The sequence below is a fragment of the Catharus ustulatus genome, chromosome 2 (genome assembly GCF_009819885.2).
Source record: "Catharus ustulatus isolate bCatUst1 chromosome 2, bCatUst1.pri.v2, whole genome shotgun sequence".
In the NCBI taxonomy this organism is placed as follows: domain Eukaryota; kingdom Metazoa; phylum Chordata; class Aves; order Passeriformes; family Turdidae; genus Catharus; species Catharus ustulatus.
This window is the reverse complement of record NC_046222.1, coordinates 95817818-95833557: the sequence shown is the minus strand read 5'-3', so window position 1 is coordinate 95833557 and position 15740 is coordinate 95817818. Positions and strand designations below refer to the sequence as shown.

Genomic DNA, 15740 nt, shown 5'->3' with positions numbered 1-15740 from the left:
TCGCGGCTCTCCCCCTGCCGGAATTACCTTTTACCCACTCGGAGCTGATTTCAGCCGACTTGTTGAGTAGGCTTTGAGAGTTTCTTCCTTATCTTGGGAATTCTGCCAAAAGTATTTGTGGCCCATAAAGCTTGCATTCTTCGTCTCCACTATCAGTAGCACATCCTTCTCGCCAAGCTTTGCTAACCTCCTCCTAGGTCACTGAGGCATGTCAACCTCTCAACTTTAACAAGGCAATTCTACCGACAAGTAATTTATCTTTTAAACGTATAATAGTCGAGAGTTATATAGATACATAAATATTAGTGATAGTATAATATATATGTATCCTATAATATATAAAACACTATATACAAACAACATTATTGTAAGTCTCAGATATGAGACTTCTACTGTTGCTATTATTGAGTCAAATTTGAGTGAGGGCACTTTCTGGGAATCTGAAAAAAGCATCTCCCAGACACATATATGTGTGTGTGTGCATCCCAAGGCTTTGGACTCTCTTATACACCTCATATATATATATATATATATATATATATATATAAAGTACAAAACTAAAAGTGTGAATGTGAATGTGAAAGCAAACTAAAGGCGCGGGTCTGTTGTCGCGGTGCAGAGCTCCCCGGGCGCCCCCGCGGTGCTCTCCCGGCCGGCGCGGGCGCGCTTTCCCGCACGTGACCGGACGCGGGCCCGGCCGTGCCCGGTGACGCGGGCCGGGGGCGGGGCCGGCGCCGCACCGGAAGCGGCGCGTTTCCCCCGCCCGCCGCCGGCGGATCCCAGCGCGCCCCGAGGCGGCCCCGGCCGCCGCCACCGCACCGCGAGGCCTCGGAGCGGCGGGCCCGGCTCCGCCGTGCGCCGGCAGGTGCTGGGGGAGGGCGGCGGGAGCGGCTCGGTGTCCGGCCGGGCGGAGGCGGGCGCGCCGGGGCCGGCCGGTGGCGGGCCTGGCTGCGTGCGGTGTGTGTGAGGGGACGGGCGGCGCATCCCTGTTCTCCCGGGGGCTCCGCGGCTCGGCAGAGCTGTCTCCGCAGGTTCATTCGAGCCCGCGCGGGGTGTGGGAGCGGTGCGGAGGTGAGGGAGGCAGGGTGTTGCTCTCCAAGGCAGGGAGAGCACAATGTAATGCAAGGTTATTGCTTAACTGGAGCGGGGGAGAGCAGCTTCCCACTTCTTGCAGGAAATGAGTACGTGCTGGGTTGTTATTGCGCTTAAAAATCAGTGTCTAGTAGACTGATAATTTGGCTTTGTTTTTCTTTGCCAGCAAAACATCCCCATTATCTTCTTTTCCGGACTTCTGAGCATCTAAATGTACTATATAAAATAGTCTGTAACTAGGGGTGGGCTCTTCCACTTCAAAAGGAACAGTATGTTCTGCAAAACCTGTTCCTTTACAGTGCTCACTGACTCTTAGGTTTCATAAACAAGAACAAGATAAATGCTAAAAAAGAAGTTAAGTCCAGGCCATGAGTATTGGCATTGTTTGTTCCTAAAAGCTTTTTCTCACGCCTATTTTTTTTTTTTTTCTAGAATGAATGTTTTAGCTTCTTTCTTACCAAACTTATGTAGCATCATGGATTTTTTGTTCAGGAGTCATCTATCTGTTAAGATATTTTCCCTGCATTTAATTTTCCTCTACTTTGATTTAGGAAATCCTTTTGGACTTTTTAACACATCTTGGTCAGGAGCAAAACTCTGTGTTTCTCTCAGTGGCACATATTGAGATTTTTACTTTTGGCTACAGGAGCATTAACTAAGTCTTTGGCAACTTCAGGTACGAAAGCTGCCTGAACTCTGCAGAGGGTAGTTTATCACTTCAGGCTGCACACAGGCTCTTAAGAACTGTTGGAGTTGTTTTGGCAATCAACCTTTGGACAGCCCTCTCTAACTTAAAATGCTGTGTTTCTTTTGATCGTGTTGGAGGATAAGGTGGCTGTGTTGCCAGACTTGCATTATCATTATACCCTTGGCTATTTCTCCAGTGCTTTCTGGGTTTGTTTGGTTGATAATTTTTTGTTGTTGAAGATCATAACACTACTTTACACTCCAGGTGAGGATGGAACTTGGAAATGTAATGGAAACCCAAGCTAAAATCCTTTTAACTTCTGAAAAAAAACTCAAAAAAAGAACTCTGAAGTATTTGGCACTAATGCTTACTACTATATCTTGGTCATATGGTTTGCTTCTAGCCATAATCTGAGTTTTATATAATTGTATTTCATGGCTGCTTGCAAGTTGTGTACCTCATTTTTCTCACTCCATTATAGAATTTTTTGACCATGGTTTTCAGAGTTCTCTTGCAAAAACAAAGGGTTTTGTTGGATTTAATAATTGGAAACTAAATTTGTTTTGACTATGTTTAGTTTCAGTTTTGTTTACAGGAACATTTTGTTGTTGTTTGTTTCTCTGTTGCCCCACAGAGATTTCGTTCAATGTTTTGTATCACCACTGTACATGTGGAGTAGAAGTAGTTGTGTATGTTTGAGAAGTTTAGTGTTGTGTCTTCCCCTGCGTTGGCCAAGTGACCATTGCAGTCCAGTCATGACAAATTAAAAGGTAATTAAACAAGGTCAGCAGTTTTTCATCTGCTCTTCTTGGGAGTGTTGAGCACAGTTGTCTGCTGGTTTTTTATAAAAATTACACAAGTCTGGAGTATAATAAAATTGTATGACTGTTTTTAAAACAGTATTATCTGCTTCATGAATTGCATCTGTCCCTTGATGGTGCTTGATTGCAGAAGGGTAGGTATAGTTTGTAGAATAAATATTAGAAATACTGTTTATCACTTAAAGAAAGACTTTTGGAATTATTGTGGTAGTGGCGAACAGGAACACTGAATTTCTGTGATACTGCATCTTGAGCTTAATTAATACTTTATGGGCCTTGCTCTCTGCATATGTTTAAAAAAATAAAACAAGCTACAGACCCAAACCAACAGCTTCTGTTATGAGCTGGATGATACCTTGTATAAGTTATTATTTTATTGGCTTGGAAAGTATGTATTTCTGACTGCTGGAGACTAAGGAATGTAAAATAGGTGTTAAAATGGAATATACCTGTGACATTTTGTGAAAAGACTGTGTCTTAATAGGCCTACAGTGTAAAGCAACCTGACATGTTAACTAGTAGCACTAAATGCCTTGTGGTGTCTCAGGAAATCTAGGACCTGAAGCTTGTGTGTTTTCATGTACAGATGATAGGTGTATTTGTGCATGACAGGCTTATAAGTAACTAAGTACTGGCAGTAACCTATTGTAGTGCCAGTGTCTGAGAGAGCCAATAACATGCCGGTTGCTTGTGGAGAAAGCGTACTTCAGAATAGCTGGACACTGTTGTGAGTCTGTTTCAGAATAGGTTAAAAGTGGAAGCATACAATTTGAATTATTTCTGTGGTTATTATGTGCTTGCTCTGGCTTGTGTACTCAGGTTGGAAATAGAGTTTAAACTATTAAAAATACAGTAGTTAAGTTTTTGTATCAGTGAATGTTAAATTGCTGTCTCTGATAGTTGATTCTATGTGCAGAGGTAAATAGTTGTGTTTTTTTCTCTTTAATTAGATCACCCAGAAGACACAATGAGTGTTAAAGCTTTCAAGCTCGTTTCTGCTGTTGAGCGGGAGATGTTAATGGGAGACAAAAATTACATCAACATCGAGTGCATTGAGTGTTGTGGGAAGAACCTCTATATTGGAACCAATGACTGCTTTATCTATCACTTTCTGTTGGATGAAAAGGTTTCAACAGCTGGAAAAATAACTTTTGCTGCCACCAAGCAACTACACAAATACCTGGGTTTGAAGAAGCCTGTGAGTGAATTGAAAGCAGCTTCTGCCCTCACCAGACTGCTTGTGCTTTGTGACAACACGATAACACTAGTCAACATGATCAACTTGGAACCTGTCCCCACTGGTGCTAGGATCAAAGGAGCTGTGACATTCACACTGAATGAAAACCCTGTGAGTGGGGATCCTTTCTGCGTTGAAGTTTGCATTATCTCGGTCAAGCGTCGGACCATTCAAATGTTCATGGTGTTTGAAGACAGAGTCCAGATAGTGAAGGAAGTGTTTACTCCAGAACAACCCTGTGCTGTGGCTGTAGATGGTTACTACTTATGCCTTGCCCTTACTACACAGTATATAATTTTGAATTACAATACTGGCGTCTCCCAGGACCTGTTTCCTTATTGCAGTGATGAGAAACGGCCAATTGTGAAAAGAATAGGCAGACAAGAGTTTCTCTTGGCTGGCCCCGGAGGCCTAGGTGAGATTAAGGATTTTAGTTTTTTGCAATTTTGGTAATTTCTCTTTATTTCTGTGAATTTCTGAAGCAAAGCTTTACTAATTAAGTGCTATGCATAATAATGATACTTTCCTTCACAGGTCTGTATTGGAATGCTGAGATAAAAAGGTGGATGGTGAATTTTTGATACTTAGTACTATTATAGCTCTATAATACTCTTATAACTATTAAAAAACCACACTAAGTGTTTTTTAATGCACAAGATTTTATGATTATTTTTATTCTAATCATGTGCTTTATTTTAATCAAAACTTTATTTCTTTGTATCTTGCAGCCCTTAGCAAAAAATTATTTGGTACCAAAGGAAAATTTCAGAGTTTGATAGTCTGTAATGCTTAGGGGGACTGGGTTTGTGGAGCCCCATGTTGCTACAAAACTGTTCAATTAGTGTAGGTGAATTAATTTTTTTCCTCAGTTTCTATTCAGAGGAGCTCATATGAGGTCCATTTTAAAGGTTTTAACAGATTCACAAGAGGGTATGTTGTACTACAGTGTTAGTAAGAAATTTTAGTGGAAGTTGCATCCTAACTCCTGTAATAGTAAATGCTGTCTTTAACTGTAGGTGTTACCAGATACTACCCAGTTTTTATGCTCCCATATGCTTAATATTTTTAGTAGTATTTTTCAGCTCTGTGTTACAGAAAATGATAGTTTAAGTATTGCAAAACCGAAGTTAGATGATGTGAAATCATGCTCTTGTCTAAGAGATGACTGTAAGGACTACTGTAATCTATCTAAATCAGCAATATACTGTGAGGTCAGTAGTCTTGAGCTTTTTTTGGAAAAACTGCAGTATTCCAGAGCTGACAAACCACAGGTAGAATGCCTTCATGCTGTTTGCCATATGACTCTCATTTCAGGAGACACGGTTTATGTATTTTCCCTGAAACTTTAGGAATAGCATGGCACAAAGTTTAAGGTCTTAATTTGGGTTTTGGCTTTTTAATATAAATTCCAAAGAAAATCTGTTGCTTGTATTGACATTTTGCTTTGTGACCAGAATGCAAGATGTACATCAACTCATCAGCTTTCCTCTAAAGAAGTAGACTCCCCATAGAATTTGAGTTTATGTGAGTTAAAGATGTTCCAAGATGAACTTTTTTTTTTTTTTTAGATACAGGACTTCTCTAAGTCATTTTAGCTACCCACTTCCTATTAATGCCCTTAGTTGTTTTAATATACACATGTATTTTTGGACATAAACTGTTTTAGTAGTGCTAGGGAAGTTAAAATTTGTGAATTAGCTGATTTTCTGAGAAGATTCCATTCTTACTTTAATTTGTAAAATTTTTTTAGGCATGTCAAACCAGATTCTGTTAAAGTAATTACTCTTTTTTATTTTCTTTAAGAATATAATTTCAAAAACGTAATTATATTTAGTTAGGAATCAGAATTTTATTTAGTCTGACTTTTGCATTTGTCTGGTGTACTGTAAGAGACAACATGAAAAGAAGGTTACTTATGAAGTCCAACATCCTTGTGTAAGTAGAATGTCCTGGGGTTAGAATGTCAGGTATGGGAGATCTTAAGCCAGTGCACTTCTGCTGCTGTAAACATGCTATAAACCACTGTTTTCCTCATGATACAGGCAAAGTCTTTCTTGTACTGCCTCAGAGACCATTTAGAGTATTTACTATCAACTGTATAGTTTTTTTCCTTGTTAAATTAATCTTTATTTAGCTCCTGTTCTCTATTCCCTCCTCACTGATGTTTTGACTAAGTATTATCAATCTTGCTATTCCTGCTTGGTAGAATTCCTAGAGTCTTTAATACTTGTCTCTGAAGTTATGAAGATGGTTGGGCACCTTTATAATAGATAAGCATTGTGCATCTTGGAATCTCAGGTGGGGCTCTGCTGTGGAATGCATGGACTTGCGAAGGCTTGATGTTAATCTTCAGTTCTAATTTTGATTTGTTTTTGTGTGTCTCATTGATCAGGACGTGCTGGTTTGGCACTCAGTAGAGCATCTGTGCTAAGTTCAGCCTCTTTTACAGAGGTGGAGATATTCTGCATTAATGTATTTGGCTTTAGAGTGTTTTAAGTGACATTTATTTATATTAATTTTCTTTTGAGTTAAGACTGGAATTTAGATTGGCAAAAAGCAAGTGCTCAAAATTACAAAGTAAAACATTTCTGAGTTTATTGTGTAACCTTTTTCTTTGTCTAGACACTGGATTTTAAACTGACTGTTAGAATTGTTCATAGCAGATCCTCAGCCATTTGGTACTTTGTTTTCTTTGCTTGCAGTTAGTATTGAGCACATTCTTTCGAAAGGAGAAGGAACTTCATTTTTGGTGCTTCTTCATTCTGTCCAGTCATTAGTTAATTTACAATTGGAAATCAATTATTTCTGGTATTTATGAAGGCAGTGAAGTTCTGGTTGCATGTTTTTAAATCAGATTTCCTGCTGTACAGAGGCTCTAAGTGTTTAAAATTACAGCAGATACTTCTTAATAATATTGGCACAGGATATGCCCCAAAAGGTCTGAGGTGTTGACTCAGGCTGAGCTCCCAATGGAGGATGCAGCTCCTCAAACCTTGAGCTGAACAAAGTGCCTCCTGCCTCTTGATGACACTGGACCAAGTAAAAATGTTGTTCTTACCCATGGGAGATGTGTACTTGGTTGAGGATTTTTGTTGCCAAGTAAACGAGATGCAGTAGGAGGTCTGCAGAGTACATGGCACCAGAGATGGCAGAAAGGAAATTGAGTCTTATCCAGAACCCAAGCATGAGCCTTCCATCTCCAGCTGTACAAAGGGCAAGGACAGGGTGAGACTCTGCTGTTCTGTGATGGCCAGCACTGGAAACCTGTGACTTCTCATAACTGGAAGAATTATCCTTCTCTACTTGCTGATCTACATCTTTATAACATATTCAGTGCTTGCAGTAGCAGAGGAAAAGCAGGAAATGCTGTCCAACAAATCATCCGAGCCTCTACAATGCAATAGCACCAGGAGGAATTAGTAAATAATAGTAGTGGGAGGCTCCCTCCTATTGGAGATGGGGGTTTTCTCATCAATCCTGCTGGTAAGGAAAAACATCTTGAGGAGGAGTACCTGGATCACCAACTGATTGTACAGCTTGTGGTGATGGGTTTTGTCTTTTAGGACTATGGATCCCTATTTAAGGAAGAGATGGGATCCACCAGGCCAAGTAAGGCAAAAGCGTTTTTGCCAACTTGGCTGAGCAACATGGTGAGTTGGATTTAGATTAGGTATGGTTTTGGTGGTAGGCTGTGTTGGCAAACAAATCAGTGCAAGATGGTGTGATAAGAGACTTCATAAGCACAAACAGAGCTGGAGGAATTCTGCTTCAGGCATATGCAGAGAAAGAAGGCTTTACAAAACATCATGGTAGTGGAAACTCTCTCACTTTTTCTGGGAAATCAGCACAACTATGTTGTAACAGCTGAGATGGGGGTTACCCCTTTACACAGGAGAAGTAGGGAGATGGGTGGGGTGCCTTGGAACAAAGGAGGAGGCATATGAAAGTTTATAGATTTGGGTTAGAGAGCAAACTAACATGGGTGAGCAAACTCATTGTGGTGAGTGCCTGGAACAGACCCCTTCCTTCATCAGCAGGAGACAGGCAGGCCAGGAGTTTTCTGGAGTGCATTGATGGTGACTGAGGAGATGCTGAAGGGGTGTGTTCTGTTGAACATCAGTGTGTTATCAACATTGTTCTCATACTGAATCCAAAACACCAGCTGCTAAGAAGAAAATAAACTCTGTCCAAAACTAGGGCAGAGGCCAGTGTCCGTCTGGCATTGACTCTGCTGAGCACCGTTAGGGCAGCAAAAAGAGCTTTTACAAGCATATCAGCAGCACAGGAGGGCTAATGGAAGCCTACTGTTAAATGGAGCAGAGGACCTGATGCCAAAGGGCATGGAAAAGGCTGAGGTGCTTAATGCCTTCTTTACATCAGTCTACTGGTATGACCTTCTTTCAGGAATCATCAGCCCCTAGGAACAGTGGGAAAATCTGGAGCAACAAAAGCCTGCCCTCAGCGGAGAAGGATCACATTATGGAGTATTTAAATAAACTGGACAGACAAATCCATGGGTCCTGATGGGATATTCTCATGAATGCTTGAGGGTGATGATCAGTGTCACTAGGCAATTTATTATCTTTGAAAGGTCATGATGATCAGAGGATGTTCCTTTGTACTGGAAGAAAACGAATGTTTTCACTTCTGCCTTAGGTGATCAAGAGAAAGGAACCAGGAAGTATAGCCAGCCATACCCTGATCCTCAGGAAAGTGATCTGAGAAAATCCTGGAAGCTGTTTCCACATATACAAAGGGCAAGAATATGATCTGAAGTAATCCATGTGGATTTAAAAAGGGGAAATTGCCTGACCAGACTATCTTCTGTGATTAGACACCAGCTTGGCGAATGAGGGGAGAACTGTGATCCTGTGAAGTTCATCAAGGCTTTGATGTTCTCTACCATTACATCCTTTGTAGACAAAGGGATGAAGAATGAGCTGGAGAAACAGTTGAGGTGGACTGAAAACTTGGCTGGAAGATTTGTAGTCAGCAGAGCAGAGTGCAGCTGGAGGCCAATCACTAGTCTTGTACCCCAGGGTGCCAATGCTGCATCAATACTAACATCATTTTAACAACAGGGCTGGTAGGGAAGGGCACATCTTCACAAGTTTGCAGATGATACAAAATATTTCTGTATCTCTTGGTGCTGAAAACAGCGTAGCTTTGTTTCAGGTAACTCTTGTAATCCTTGAGTAGCCTATGCAATTTTTAATATGGAATTGATTGCTGGCCTCATCTTAAGTTTCATCAGATGCATTCCTGTACTATAAAAAGGCTGTGGTTTCTGGATGTAGTTGTGTTTGTTGTTATCCTTAGGTGAGAGCTGGATGAAGACTGATAATGCTTCATTCTGCCACAGAAGCTAGCTATTGAAGGCAGAGGGATGTAGAGAGACATTGACTTGAATGCATACCTTTTCCATAAAGAATTTTTAAAATTACCTAAAAAAGAGCTTTTTCATATAAAAAAAGATAGGGTTTATAATTATTTGTGTTAGAACATCGCAGAAATAGAAAAGCCTAACAATTAGTCTTTCAAATATTATAAGCCCTAAGTTTTCTACCGGTTAGAGTGTATTTAGTACAGGTTTTTTCCCACATTTTGAAGTTGGATTATATAATGGAATAGCATTGAAAGCCTTTAGAACTGGACAGTACATTTTACCTGACATAAAATTTTACTTCTGAGTCATAAGAATATCAAGATCTATAGAGTAAATTAGGAATTATATATTATCACCCAGAACATATTATCTGTAAGGTACTCTGGTTGAAAAACTCATCATTGTAGCGGAAAAAAAACCCCTTAGTCAAGGGGAAAGGGCTGATCATTTGAAAGCTACTGCTGTAAGGGATCCAAAAGCTTGGTCTCTACACTGTAGTTCTGTAAAAGTCTACAACCTTGTGTTTTGTTTCCTCTGTTTTCCCTTTTTTTTTTTTTCTTTTAATTCCAAGAAGGTCCTTGTACCCAGCTTGCCTTGCCTCATTATCCTCTGTTTGGAAGAGATTTTGTAAATTGAATAACATAATCTTTTAATCTCTTCTGTTCTTTAGAGCTCAGGCTTATTCTGCCAGCTGTCAAGTGGCTCATTGCTGCCAAAGATCAATTTTCATGGGCATGTCTTTTTAATGGCATGAGAGTACTTGGTTTAAGGGGTATGAATTCATATTTAGAACAGAAGTTTACACTGTGCTGCTAAATCTTTATGGAACTGAGCCTGAAAATTGTGACTGAGATTTCTCTTCAATTAATTCTGAATTTCTCTTCTCTCTGGGAATTAATTGTGACTGAAAATTCTCTTGAGAATTAGGAAATATTAAGTAGCATTAATAGAACCAGTGGCATGTGGTCCTAAAGCAATTTAAAAGTCTGCTAGCTAGGAGATGAGTGAATAGACAGTGACAGAATAGACATGAGGAAAGGTAAGGACAAAAACCCACCCTGCAAATTAACTGAAGCTTTAATCTGGTTATTCTGAAGACAGAATAGGAGTTATCTCTGGGATAATAGAAAGTCTTTACTCTGTGCTGCTTTATACACAACCTCTGCATTTTTTCAAATGATAGAAAACACAGATGCTTCACAGGAAGTGACTCACCTCAAGGAGCTGGGCTCTTGTTCTCTGAAAATGTTGGCTGTAGCAAAAGTGTAAAAATAAAGTAAACTATTATGTCCACTGAAATGCTCTTTAGACGTTGGACACTACAAGAACAAACACATCTGCATCACCAGTAAGTCAAATGATGCAGGTCTGCAGCTCCTACTAAGGCAAGATTGTTTGAAATTTGGGTCTCAGTAAGTGTTACTGTTCTGAAATGAATTTAAGCTACATGGCATAATTCCTTTAAGAAAACTTCTAAACTTGCTAAACTTGAGTAATTCTTGCTAGTTTGTTCCAGTATTCATCTTTTCTCAGTTTTTGACATTGTCTGTTCCTGTGCTGAAGGAGAATTTATAAAAAAAAATTGAACTGAATTATCCAACATATCTGTCAGGTCTAGGGAGGTGTGGTGTGTTGTCATCATGCTGCATGATACTGCACCTACTCTGAGACTTTTCATTGCTGTACCTTGGTACCCATGCTTTGTGTTGGGAAAACAACAGTCTTCAACTAGCACGGGCCTGAGGCTTTGTTTTTCCCTTTTTGTAGGCATGTTTGCTACTGTAGATGGGATTTCACAGCGTGCCCCGGTGCACTGGTCAGAGAATGTGATTGGGGCAGCTTTGTGCTTTCCTTATGTGGTTGCTCTCGATGATGAGTTCATTACGGTGCACAGCATGCTGGACCAACAGCAAAAGCAAACCCTGCCTTTTAAAGAAGGTCACATTCTACAGGACTTTGAAGGTATTAAAAAGGACACTTTGCATCATTAATTCTGAAACAACCACTGTAGTCACTTCGGTTTGTTTTTTAAACAAAGTATGTAACAAGTATGTTGACTGTTGAAACTTCTATTGCAAATACTTTCTTAGTTAAATTCCTTGCAGACTTCAGTAATTCAAAATTCCACACTTCTAACAAAATGTATGCTCATTAAATGTGCTCTAATTGTCAAATTAGTTGTTTGGTAGGAGTCTATGGAGTTAGAGCTTTTTCTTATAACTTGATTATTTCTTTCAAAGGAACAGTGTTTATTTAATCTTACAGCTCAGTAACCTATTTGTCCATTGACAATTCTGAAAAAATTCTTACATATTAGAAAGGAATACAAAAGAAAAAGAATTTTTAAAAAATCTATGTGAGGGATTTAAAATTGGATCTTCCACATGGAATTGTTAAACCAAAAAAGGCAAAAATTTCTATTGATCTGTTCTTCAATTGAGAGCTCTTAAGTGTGGAATATACTATGCTACTACTTTTTTTCCCAGAAAAGCTGCAAACTCTAGGTCTGTGAACTGTATATTACTTGCTAGATTTGATGTATGGCTTAGTTAAAAGTTCCTACTCTCTGGAATCTGGATAATAATTTCAGTGGCCTTAGCACCTTAGTTCATCATAAGTGATTCTAGCCAATTTCTCTTACTTTGAGTGGAACAAAATCTGCTGTAACTAAATACATTTTCCATTGTCTCTGTATTTGAGGTGGAATTCATAGATAAACCGTGCTATCAAGTAAATGTGTCAGCAGCAAAGGTCACTTTTGGGACTTTTACACTTTTTAGGTTCTTGTATTGTGTATTTTAAAGCTTATTTCTGAAATTGTTTTTTTCTGTAGAGGCTGTAAATTAAATATATATGTTTGTTCTGCCTAGGAAAGGTGATTGTTGCTACTAACAAGGGTGTGTATATCTTGGTGCCACTACCTTTGGAAAAACAGATTCAGGATCTTCTAGCTAGCCACAGAGTGGAAGAAGCCCTTGTTCTAGCAAAAGGAGCTCGAAGGAATATTCCAAAAGAGAAATTTCAGGTCTGTCCTTTTAATTTTCATGAAATCGTAAATTTCACAGTGGGGTCATGTATTCCATTGGTCAAGTGATTGGAGAAGGTGGGGGAGGAACTTGCATTGTAAAGTTGTAATATCTTTTATGAATGCTGTTGTTCTTCTGGGATTTTGTTGAAATTTTTTCAAGTGTATAACTTGAGAGAATTGAAAACAAAGCAAAACCAGACACCTAGTGGCACCTGGAAACCAGAAAACAGAAACCTAGTGGATCCTAGAAAATCCAATGGATGCTTCTTCTGTACTAGATTCACTTATTATTTGCTATTGCTGTTTAAAAATGTATACTTTATTTCAATTTAGAATTTTGAAATTTTACTTTTTTGATTGAAGATTCTCACCATGTGCTAAACTCCACAGTCACACTTAACTTCAAAGTTAGGTGATGGGAAATCGTAAGCAAGTGCATCTTGCTTCCAAGCTCTTATAAGTAGTGCTTGTACTGCTGTGTAACTCAGATTTAAAGATTTTTGTGTGTTGAAGTGTCTTACAAACTTTTTAATTACAGTGTTGATTAAAGATTTGTGCTCATTCCCTTATATCTCTGATTTAAATTACCATATATATTCTACTGTATTTGCTCCTATTTAGAGACTTGTAAAAAGCAACATGGCATCTCTACTCATGGAGTAGGTGAACGAATATTTGACTTAGTTTCTTTCCTATGGTAAAAGCAAAATTTGAACTGTAACCTGCAGAAAAGCTGTGTTTTTATATTTTTAAATATACCTTGGAGCATTAAAACAGTTGTGTTACTTTTGGATTGTTTAAGAAGGTGTAAAGTTTGAAACACAACTCTGAAAGTTACAGGATTGCAAGGGTTCAAAATGATTCTGACTGTCAGGATTTTTTTTTTTAAAAATTTTGAGAAGCTTCTAATTCCTTTTCATTTCAGTTTCGGTCAAGGCCCTTGAAAGGCAATCATTAAATGAAACTTGTCTCAGCTTTCATTTTGATCCTTAACTCCTCTCTGAAATGAGCAGCTAGTAGACTGCTGGAGCTAAAAAGCCTGTTGAGAGAATTGTTCTCATCCTTTTGTGAAGGTCCAACAGTACCTGAAAGTACTTGAAGCTGGAAAGTACTTTGGCAAATTTAGGGTTCAGTTTCCAGCATGTTTTGCTTTGCATCTTCACTTCTTACTTTTCTCTTCTAATCTGGTTAAAGAAGCAAACAAAAATCTCACTATAAGGGCAGGATGCATGATCTGATCAATGTCTTCTGTGTGTGATGACCTATAATTTCCAACTATTTCTTTACAATTTATGTGGACTTAGTGTGGGAGATAACTTTCTATGTTTTGCCACAGGATGAGCTACAATTCATTATCTAAAATACATGGTGTAGAATCTCAGTCCTCCTCAAGTTTTCTTGCATTTAGTATTTTTCAGCCTTTAAAATATGTTACTTTCTTTTCATAAATATCTTAAGTGCACAGGGTTGGTCTTCCTGAAATTAGTTTCCTTTAATATTTTAAGTTCTTTCTAACTTAGTGTGCTTTTAAGGTTGCTTGGTTGCTTTAACTCAATGCTACAGCTGAAAACCAGAAGTACTTGCAAGCAAAATAACCTGTTCTGTTTCTGTGGTGTATTTGCAAACTGATATTAACCAATTATCAAATTCTTGAATTGATGGAGTTTCCCACTGACTCCTATTAAAAATGACTTGGCTTGGCTTAGCTGTTGAGACATTACTGCAGCTTTTCAGAGCTTGTCTGTAGCTGGAAATGTAACATGCCGGGTTTGCTTTCTAAGGTGGCTCTGATACCTGGTGTTGTCATTACAAGTTTGTTACAGGCACATCAGACTTTCTTTACTGTAGTCTTGTGTAATACAAGTCTGATGGACCTCAGCCAAATTACATGCCTTACATATGTTTTTGCAACACTTCTTTGACATACTTTAACTAATCACACAGTCACTCATTTTGAACTCCTTTCTGAGAACTATCCTCAGATAATGCATATCTATTAGAAAATTGATATTTTCTAATAGGTATCTTTTGGTATCTGTTTTTCAAGCATTACTGCATCCTGAGCAGCTGACACTTCAGAGGCCTTATTTTGCTATTTTGTACAACCAGTAGTACGGAGAGCATAGAGTTGGCATTAAGGCACTTGGTCCAGCCACTATAATCTATCCACACATAAGAGTGATTATTATTGTCTGGTTCATGTTGTATAGTGTTCCCTTTGTCATATGATGCTTTACTTCTGCAGTTTGCAATGCCTGATGCAATCTTACGTGTCAGTTGAACTCAGGGCACTGCAGGGCAGATCTTGAGGACATGGGGTTTTTCCCCTGCAGTTCAATACTTTGTCATTGCATGCATACATGGGTGCATGCTCTCCCTCTGTACAACAGCATAAATATATATATATATATATATGCTGATAATGCAGAATGAAGGTGGAATAGCAACAGTGAAGTACTGTACTCTCAGAATTATTTGTACAGTCAATATTTAGTTACTGAAAAGTAGCAGGTCATGCCTTAGAAGCTCTAACCTGATATTTAACTTGTGGTCGCTGCAGACTGCAAATTTAGCTTTGCCATAACAGATGAAAATTTATTTGTTGGGCATCAGGAATTCCAGCTAGATAAAAAACACTAAGCAAAAGTGTTCCAAGGAGATGATTCTGCTGGATAGAATTTTGGATAGGAGAATACAAAGGCTTTTCTACCATGCTACCATGAAATGACTGAATACTACTTATTAATTTTTCAGGACAGCTGACGTTTGCAGAAATCATGGTTGATGGTAGTGAAGACCTTGGTTAGATTGACACACATCTTGCATAGGTATCTTTTTTTTTTTTTTTCCTTCCTGATTCTTTTTAGTTTCAAGAACATATTAACTGTACCCAAATCTGACCAAAAGACAAAGTGGCTTTCTAGAAAAATTCCTTTGGACAATATAGTTGGTAATTCTGACACCATTTTAGAGAGGATTTTTTTTAGCAGTTGAGAGAATTAAGACTTCACTACAGCAAACACAGCTTTAGCAGTCATCTTTCTTTTTCCTGTTGCTTTTTCAAATATTAATTAACACAAACCTTATGTCATGTTTTTGTAGTGACTGTTTTTTTAATGTGAGTTCAGTCAGCAGTGCAGAATTTACCTAAAGAATTGCAAGTCCTATGTTAGTTCTTCAGAAATTATGAAGGACTAAACGATGTGTTGAATTTTGACTGGGTGTAGCTTAGTACCTTTTTAAAAGAAGTTTATTCCAAATCTGACAAAAAAAAATCCTGAACGTTTTTTTTTTCTGTCATAAACTGAATTTAACTGCATGTTTGACATGTAGATTTAGCCCATTCTTTAAAATCTGTGAGAAAGGGAATATTGGATTTTCCATAATATGTTCTGTTTTATTCCATAATCTTTACCCTAGGACATCTCAATATGTAGTGTTTCTATTGTCAGCTAAAAATCTACCTGGCTACTGTCTATCTCATCATT

The 15740-nt window shown here is 38.6% G+C and overlaps 1 protein-coding gene across 5 annotated transcripts in view; it reads left to right on the top strand.

Moving 5' to 3' along the window:
• Window positions 1–813: 813 nt before the first annotated feature.
• TGFBRAP1 (transforming growth factor beta receptor associated protein 1) overlaps window positions 814–15740 on the top strand; it is a 35938-nt gene continuing 21011 nt past the window's right edge. Inside the window, exons 1-4 of one of the 5 annotated variants that reach the window (XM_033051932.2) lie at window positions 814–865; window positions 3552–4253; window positions 10992–11186; window positions 12095–12249. In XM_033051932.2, the coding sequence (XP_032907823.1) occupies window positions 3569–4253; window positions 10992–11186; window positions 12095–12249 (1035 nt within the window). In that variant the 5' untranslated portion in view covers window positions 814–865; window positions 3552–3568. Of the gene's footprint in view, window positions 866–967; window positions 1072–1676; window positions 1769–2437; window positions 2551–3551; window positions 4254–10991; window positions 11187–12094; window positions 12250–15740 lie in introns of those variants that run through there. The other 4 variants (XM_033051931.2, XM_033051935.2, XM_033051934.2 and 1 more) reach the window with 4 other exon arrangements.